General features: G+C 39.7%; 1 protein-coding gene across 1 annotated transcript; it reads right to left on the minus strand.

Annotated features, from left to right (window-relative positions):
• Positions 1 to 1,661: 1,661 nt before the first annotated feature.
• Positions 1,662 to 8,264, minus strand: hdgfl3 (HDGF like 3; the record flags this gene model as incomplete). Its single annotated transcript, XM_083901106.1, has 6 exons — positions 1,662 to 1,688; positions 2,028 to 2,162; positions 4,814 to 4,975; positions 5,270 to 5,408; positions 6,650 to 6,726; positions 8,181 to 8,264. 6 exons carry the CDS (start codon positions 8,262 to 8,264, stop codon positions 1,662 to 1,664), a joined length of 624 nt encoding a protein of 207 aa, XP_083757232.1.
• Positions 8,265 to 8,638: the final 374 nt, after the last annotated feature.

The raw sequence follows: 8,638 nt of genomic DNA on the forward strand, positions 1-8,638 counted from the left end.
CCTTGACTATCACTTTAAACACTGAGACAAGGCAACTAAAAAAAAATGTAATGTGTATTCTTTCACTGACCGTTTCAAAAAAAGAAAGAAAAAAGAATGACATGGAGCACAACAGCAGAGCATGCCTATAGAAAAAGGATCTATTTCACAGATACACAGAAGAACAGATGTGTCACGTTTTCCATAAAAATATGAGCCGTGATCTAGAGCAGTTCAAGTAGAATAGTGGACCTATATCCTACAGCCAACGTAAAATATACATATATATTGTTAATATTAAGTTACTATCTGTAACCCAGTTGTGCACGACACTTCATACGTCTATCTATGTATTTCCATTCATCTTTTTGTGGTTACATAAAAGGGTAACATAGTGTGATGGATAACGATAAATGGTTACAATCTATTCCAGAAATCCCTCCCGTAATTATTCTCGTAAAAAAAAAAAAATTAGAAATTTCAAGCTACAACTATAGAGTCATCAGTACACCGCGATACCCAACATATATCATAGACAGTAGGAGGACACATATTTATGAATACATATTTATATGGAGCTTTTATCAAATGTGTTTGTACACAGTGACATGTGATCATGAGCGAACATGGCGTCAATGTGTGCGTTGTTATAAATACTGACTGATGTTATCTACACTGTGGGTTTTTATGGGGGTTGGGAAGAAGATGAGCTGCCACGACCTCCTCTTCTCTGGGCTATGTACACGTGTGACATGACCATAGTGTCATCATAAGGATGTTATATTATAGCATGTCACACACGGTAGAAGTGCACCAATACTGTAATGTTTACCACAACACAGATTTTTTTTTTTTTTTCTTACAAACTATGTTTAAAATGACCTTCTGTGTACACACACAATAATCAATGTCATCTTTTTGACTGTTCTATAATAAGACAAGAGATTATACCGGTGACATTTTGGCTGAAATTGTGAATTTTGGAGCTTTTGTTGACCTTAAATAAAAGAGAGTAATGTAATTAAAGGGCCACTTCACCCCCCCCCCCCCTTTTTTTTATGAGATAAATGTGTTATTTTATCATGAGACAGTGGATCTGAGGACAACAGAGGAGGAGGAGTTGAGATTTAATATGTTGAATAAAATTGACCAAAAGTCCACATCAAAGTCACTTCCTTCCGAGAAAATAAAAGCCCTACGCTGCTCTTTACTGTCAAGATTCTGTCAAGTTTTACGGGTAAAAGATCTGGAAAAAATAAATATAATATAATTGTTTATATAATATAAATAATACATTAAACAACTGGTCAAATTTGGTTGAATTAAACAAACAAACACAGCAGCATCATAATGATGATAAGTTTATCCTTCATTTGACCAAGTGGAAAAAAATTGGTGAAAAAAAATATAAAACAAGGATTCAGAATCACTGAAGGCATTTGATTTATGAAAACAAAACAACAGAGTGATATAATGCCCTTTTTTTTTTACCCTGGTATCCACTGGTATCAGTATTAGTATGGGTGCATCTTTCTTACAAGTATACATACTCAAGAGTTCGACAGAGAAGAGGAGGTGATGACGGCCGCCAGAACATGGTGCTGATGCGAGTTCATGTTGCGGATTATTCTCTCCAACATGGCAGCTACAGGGAAGGATTTCCCCTTTTGTGTTGTCTTCACTCAGTGTTCCTCTATGAGCAGCTGGTTCTGGGGAGACACGATGATAAAGACACGGTTATTGTTAGAATCGGTGGAATGGGTATTGAGAACTGGTGCTAAACAGGAAATGGTAAGAAGGCAGGAAAAGGATGCAATAATTGGTCATGAATCATCATAATCTACAGAGAAATTACCACATCATATGTATCAGAATCATATTATATACATATATATGTATACAGTTTATATTACTGTATAATGACAGAATATTGACACATTGTCCCATGTTTATATGTTTATAAGAATATGGCATTTGCACCATTGTGAGAATATTTAAAACTACGTATTCCTGTATATATGTGTTATATATGTGTGTTAGAGTCCCACCTTACAGTCGGTGGTGTTTTTGATGATGTCATTGTCGGGGTCTCCTCCCTCTGAGCCACTCCTCTGGTCATCATCTTTGCTGTCCTTCTCCGTGTCATCCTCTGCAGATGAGATCCTGGACAGCTTGGAGGATTTCTGCAAACGGATCACACAGATGATCAAAATGCAGCAGAAAAAAAATAATTGTTGGGGATGAAATCTGAGTTAATTTTGCATTTGAATTTAACAAATTCTTATTACACATCACACAGTGAACACACACAAGTAGAGTGTAGGAGCAGTGGGCAGCACGAGTTACAAGACCAATTCCTCGTGTTTTCCCCCGCTGGTGGCCATGTTTTCTGTGACTATATGTCAGTATGTGTCAGTACCTCATGTGACCACACCCAATAAACTAGCAGCAACAAATGAAACAAATCATTTAAAGGATTATTAAAGGTGCATTATGTAATAAATCTAAAGCAACCGGCCATAAAATCCTCCTAACATGTCACAGAGACTCATATTAATAATGTTCATATAACAAACTGACCTCACCAACAACAACAGTACATCCAAAATATTTGCATTAAAACATTTTTTTGCAGACTGCAAATCATGTTTATGTTTTGAAATCATGTTTTGGCATGTGGCGCCACCTACCGCCGTCTACCAATCATTGCAGTCAGTAGAGTCTCAGCTGACGTCAAAAAACGAAACCTAAAAGACCTCTGTATTTTGAATTTGAATGTAGCAACCGTTTTTTGGCCACATTCTAACATATGGCACCTTTAAAACAGTTAAAATCAGGCCTCTTATACTGCAACCTCCTATGCAGGACTTATCAGTTCCCAGGATCCACCTGAACACCCACAGGCAATCACACACACCTGCAAAACAGAGGGTGACAGACGGACAGAAAGGAGAGACAACAACCCAGGGGTTGTAGCATCTGTCACACTATCTAATGGATAAGAAAAGCTGCCGTTTTTTGATTCAACACAGCAGTGAATGTAATGTTCGTTAGTGCGTGAGGAGGCTGGGGGTGAAAGAAAAGTGAGGGATTGTCAATGAACACTCATATCCATGGTGATGATCACATTTTAATCCAGTTCCACTGTGCTCTCCTTACACACAAATACAGGCATACATTAGTATTCACAGTGAGGACCCTCATAGACATAATGCGTTCCCTATACTCTTCCCCTTATCTTAACCAATAAAAAAATGCATATTTCTAACCTAAACCTAACCCTAAAACCAGGTCTCAACCCCCAAAAAGCCCTTTAAAGACAAAATGTCCCCACTTTCAAAAACGTCCTCATTCTGTATGGTTTATTCAATTCTTGGTCCTCACAAAGATACACACATAAGAACACACACACACAACCTTGTGTTTATATCTTAGTGAGGACATATCATAGACATATTGCATTCCTTAACCCTTAACCCTGAAAAAAAAGCCCTTTGACGTTGTAGGGCCAGGACAACATGACCTTACAAAGGTAGGTCTGTACGTTTTTTTTGTCCTCACAAAGATATTAAGACATGTACTAACTCACACACACACACACACACACACACACACACACACACACACACCGCCCCGAACGGCATCACATTCCTTCAGATGCACCACATGTGCTGTGCGTAATGGAGCCCAGTTGCCAGGCAACAGTGGTTGCTAAGTGATGAGCAGGACACGTTTGACTCTTTCAACCTGCTCCCATTTACAGCAGTGATGGCTTCTGCACTATTACAGTAACACAGTGTAGCAGCACTCAGCTCTGCAGCACACCATCCCCGAAAAAAACACGGAATTCTGAGGACGTACGAGTACAGGCGATTCCACACATGATCGATAATCAATAAAGATTATCAGGAGAGAGTTTATATGAGAAACTGACGTGTCTGGGTTCACAAAATATAGAGAAATAGCACAATCTGAAGCTGAAAAAATAAAGAAATCAACTGCTTTATCCTTTTTAAAAAAGACTTTAAACAGAATCCTTTTCCTGAGAGCAACACCAAGCCCAAAGGCAAATGTTTGATTTAATTTCTGCTTTAAAACGATGAAGAGAGAAAGATTTTAGTTCTCCAATCGTCTCATTTATAGCCAAAGCACCAGCTGATATTGTAAGTGAAATTGCTCAAACTGTATCAGTGTCAAATCATATCAGACGCTGAATAAAACCGTCAAGTGGTGATTCTCAACCCTGCTGTTTACAACCAATACAGAGTCTTTAACGTCAAAATAAACTAGATAAAGCGTGTATCAATGCAAGAATAACAACTGTAATAATAAAAATCCTGAATCCTAAATCCACGTCTGGAAGGAAACTCTGAGGATTCATGTGTTTCCATTGACTGCTGCAAAGCGAATATTGAGAGTTAGTTCACCAAGATAAGCAGTAGGTGGCGTAAAAAAAAGTTCACATGCACCTTCCACCCATTCATCTTCTACCGCTTTATCCTCCACATGAGGGTCGCAAAAGGCGGGATACACCCTGGACAGACCATCACAGGGCCACATAGAGACAAACAACCAATCACTCTCACTCTTATAGTCAATTTAGAGTGTCCAATTTACCTAATCCCGATGTTGCATATTTTTGGATTGTGGGAGGAAACCGGTGAACCTGTAGGAAACCCACGGCCACACGGGGAGAACACGCAAACTCTTGCTGCAAAGGCAAGAGTGCTAACCGCTACACCGACCGCGTGGCCGACACGTGCTACTAGACGATGTAAATCATTATCGCAAACTCATCCTGATACGTCAGATTTCTTCTCGCTAAGTAAATTACCTTAGAGGAAGCCGTCTTTTTCCGCTTGGATCCGGTCTTGTCTTCCTTCAGTTTTTCTTTGTCGTCTCCTTCCTCGACAGAGTCGCCCTCCTCGCCCTCACTGCTGCCGTCAGCCGCGTTCCCCCCCTCCTCTGTTTCTGATGAACTCTGCTGCTGGATGGCCTGTGTGAAGGAAGCATGTCAAACGTTTGTTTTGAAGAACTAAAAGAAGGAAATGCCTAGTTACACAGAGAGTGACACCTCTAATTTATGTGAGACTGAAACTCCAGCTTTCATAGTCAGGTATTATCTGCTTCGAACAGCGCACAATGCAGCCTATCTGACAAGATAAACAACGTTTTTTTTGTTTTTGTTTTTTTTAAAGATCTTGACCCACTGCTACAGCCTAACCATTTATTTTCTTAAATCTACGTCCCCAGATCCGTCCTTTACCGGCAGCTTTCACGACCCACTGACCTGATAACCTGTGAACTTGACTCTGGGGTTGTTCTCGATCTCCCACAGGCCCTCGTTGAAGCCTTTCCTCTTGTTGGACTTGCCAAATTTGTCTTTGTACTCTTTGTAGGGCAGAAGATCCTTGGGGCCTAAGAATGCACTGCAGCAGAGAAAGAGACATTTACCACTTCGACTAAAACAGAGCAACACACACACAGAGAGAGGTTTTAAATTGTACACATGCAGTGTTTGGCCAGGTTCTCTTTGTTTGAGGATTACACTATTTTTAGGCAATTAATTTTTGATAATTTATGGTAATGTCATGTTTCATTACCCTAGATAGCCATCAATATTTGGAGGGAATGATGCCATTTTCTCGAGGGTGACATTTGTTGACTTTACTTTGATTAGCAGTATGTTTTTTTTTTTTTTATTGTACCGAGAACATTTATCCATCAGTTCATCCATTCGTCCTCCACCACCGCAACACACTTGATACGTGCCTGTGTTTGAATGTGCGATCCACAAGAAGTTCATCCATTCACCTCCTCATCATACTATTTCAGTTTAGATCAAAACCCGGAGTGACCTTCGGCTTTCGGCACAACCAACCTCCCTTTTGTTGACCTCTTTAAGCTCAACATGCCGAGATTAAACTCGAATTTTCAAGAACAAAGTTGGAATATCACCTCGAGATTTAAGTCGACCTGCAGACTTTCATCTCGACATTTAATCTCGACGTGTCCATCAGAGAGAGCGACAACCTCTCTACAGAAGCTGCCGCTGAATCTGGACGTGGTTGGAATGTGATCGTTGTTGGAAGCGGCAAAATATCAAGAGCGTAAAGTCTATTACGATATTACGACTTTATTCTCGTTTAATCTCAACATTTTAAAAATACTTTTTTCTTTGTGTGTGGCCCTAATACCATGTTGTATTTTAATAAGTAAATAATGTGTTGTTTTCATATTTGAGATTTTAAACCGTAACGCATCTTTGAGAATATTAAAATGTGTGTCTTATTGGTAGAAAGTGAAATGATGTATTATGAAATACGTTTGTATTAGTGCTTCAAAATAAAATTAATTTGTTTTTTTTGCAGCCTTAGAATAAGCCTTATTTTGTACTTAAGGCAAGTGCCTTGCTTTACAGAGGCTGATATCTTGTCAGCCTGAATGTACAAGCTGAAAAACAACATCCTGCAATCTCATTATTAGATGTCACTAATTCTTACACAATAGACCTATCTATAAAATGTATTATTATTGCTAGTCGGCTTAAGTGTGCGTATAAGTGTAATACAAAATAAAGTTTTTCAAGTGGACCAGAGACCATATAACCTTCATATTGAGGTAAGAATCACAGCTGTTTCTCATGTAAACAAAACAAACAGGTGCCTACGTTTCATGGGTCCCGAAGAAGAAGATGGGGTACTTGTTGGCAGGTGGTTTGACTGCGCCCTCTGGAAGCTCATCAATCTGGACAGACAACGAGAGAGACAAACTGTTGTTTTATTAAATATTTATCATCATACGCTACACAACATATCGTGCCAATTACTGCCGCTCATCTGCAGCACATTACCCTGGATGATGCAGGCCTGTGATAATATACTGCCATATATAAACAATTAAGACAAATCCATTATGGCAGGCTGTTTTCCGGACATTTCAGACATGCGTCAGTCTTTCCACACGCAACTGTCATTTTAGATGACGTAGTGCAGGTTTTTGTGCATCCAACATCTAGCGCTTTATCCTCCACATGAGGGTCAACTGGTGCCAATCCCAGCTGACATAGGGCGAAAGGTAAGGTCACACCCTGGACAGGTCGCCATTCCATCATAGGACCAACGTATAGAGACAAAACAATCACTACCACTCTTTTCTATAAACCTCTGCATGTTTTTGGACTGTGGGAGAAAGCGGGGAAAACCCATGCACATACGGGGGAGAGCATGCATGTTTGTAATCAGATATCTTAAAATCAATTGTACATGTCCATAATTTAATAAACTGTGGATATCTGCAACTAAATTATGACTATCTATACTTCCTGTCACTACATAGACATGATTATAATTGAAGTTAGACACCTTAAAATGCCCTCATTTAAAGAAATCTATATTTGAATTATCTGTTTTAACTAGTCAAAGTGAATTTATAGATATCTCAACGTGTAAATATGGATAGCCATTATTTAATTGTAGACATATATTATCAAGTTACAGACATCTTTACATTAATTTTGACTCTATATGTCACATTAACCTTCATTCTGCCTGGTCAAACAGGAAGTATAGATAGAGTAATCTCCACCACTAGAGATTATGATCTATAATTGTTAATTCCACATGTTTAAATAGAGCCAAAATGACTCTATGATGATGCTGATAAAGAATATGCTGGAGGTCAGGGGCTGTGGTGTAAGTGTACTGTAGCATCTTGTATGGCAGATGACACAGATGGGTTTACTTGAGGTCAACCTCTGGCTCGTTTAGTCCACGACTGACAGCGAAATGCAAAAACACACGCAAGCACACACACACACACACACACACACACTGACCTGCTTAGTAAAACATAAGAATAAATAAAAATGGTCTTACAACTCAAATCAGTGCTGCATAAATCGCAGAGAGTGTGTGTGAGAAAAGCGGTTCTAACAATACTAATAACAACAACAACAACAACAATAATAAAACAGTTCTTTAAAATGTCTACATTCAGACTCCACCTGCTGGGAAACAAAGGCTCACAGCAGATTACAGTGTGGAAACAAACACGCAGATGAAATAATGTGGCCGTGGAGCCCGTGGAGCCCGGGCAGCAAAGCATCTTCTTCCCGCTGCTCCTCCAGCGAAGCAGCGGCTGCGTGGTGTAAATCAACCCCGCCTCCCTGCGCTCACAGCCCGGCCGCAGCTCGCACTCACCCTCGCTGGCCAGTGCGGGTATCCCTTCATCTTAGCGAAAACCAGGTCTCCCGCCTTGTATTCCCGCGGCCGTGGTCGAGCCATGGTCTTCGGATTCAGAGCAGCGGCTGAGAGAAAGATGACCTTATAATCCTGAAATCTCCCCGGGGCCCTGTAAATTATCCACCATCAGTGTTTTTATATCAACACTGCAGTTTACTCGGGAAATAAATAATTAAAAAAAAGAGAAGAAGAAAAAAAAAAAAAAAGAAAAAAGCGGAAAACGGGGCCTGGAAGCGCTCCCCCCCCTCCTCCGCTTACGCACAAATTCAGGTGTAAATGTATTCGAGAATGGCTAAAGTTGAACATTACCTGTAACGTAAAGCCTGCTAGTGTTGAAAAATCTGACTTCCGGTCTTTGAATTAAACAATGAAAGTGATGCTGACCTATATAGTTTATATTTAATAGTTATGACGTA

The sequence above is a fragment of the Microchirus variegatus genome (assembly GCF_963457635.1).
Source record: "Microchirus variegatus genome assembly, chromosome: 14".
In the NCBI taxonomy this organism is placed as follows: Eukaryota; Metazoa; Chordata; class Actinopteri; order Pleuronectiformes; family Soleidae; genus Microchirus; species Microchirus variegatus.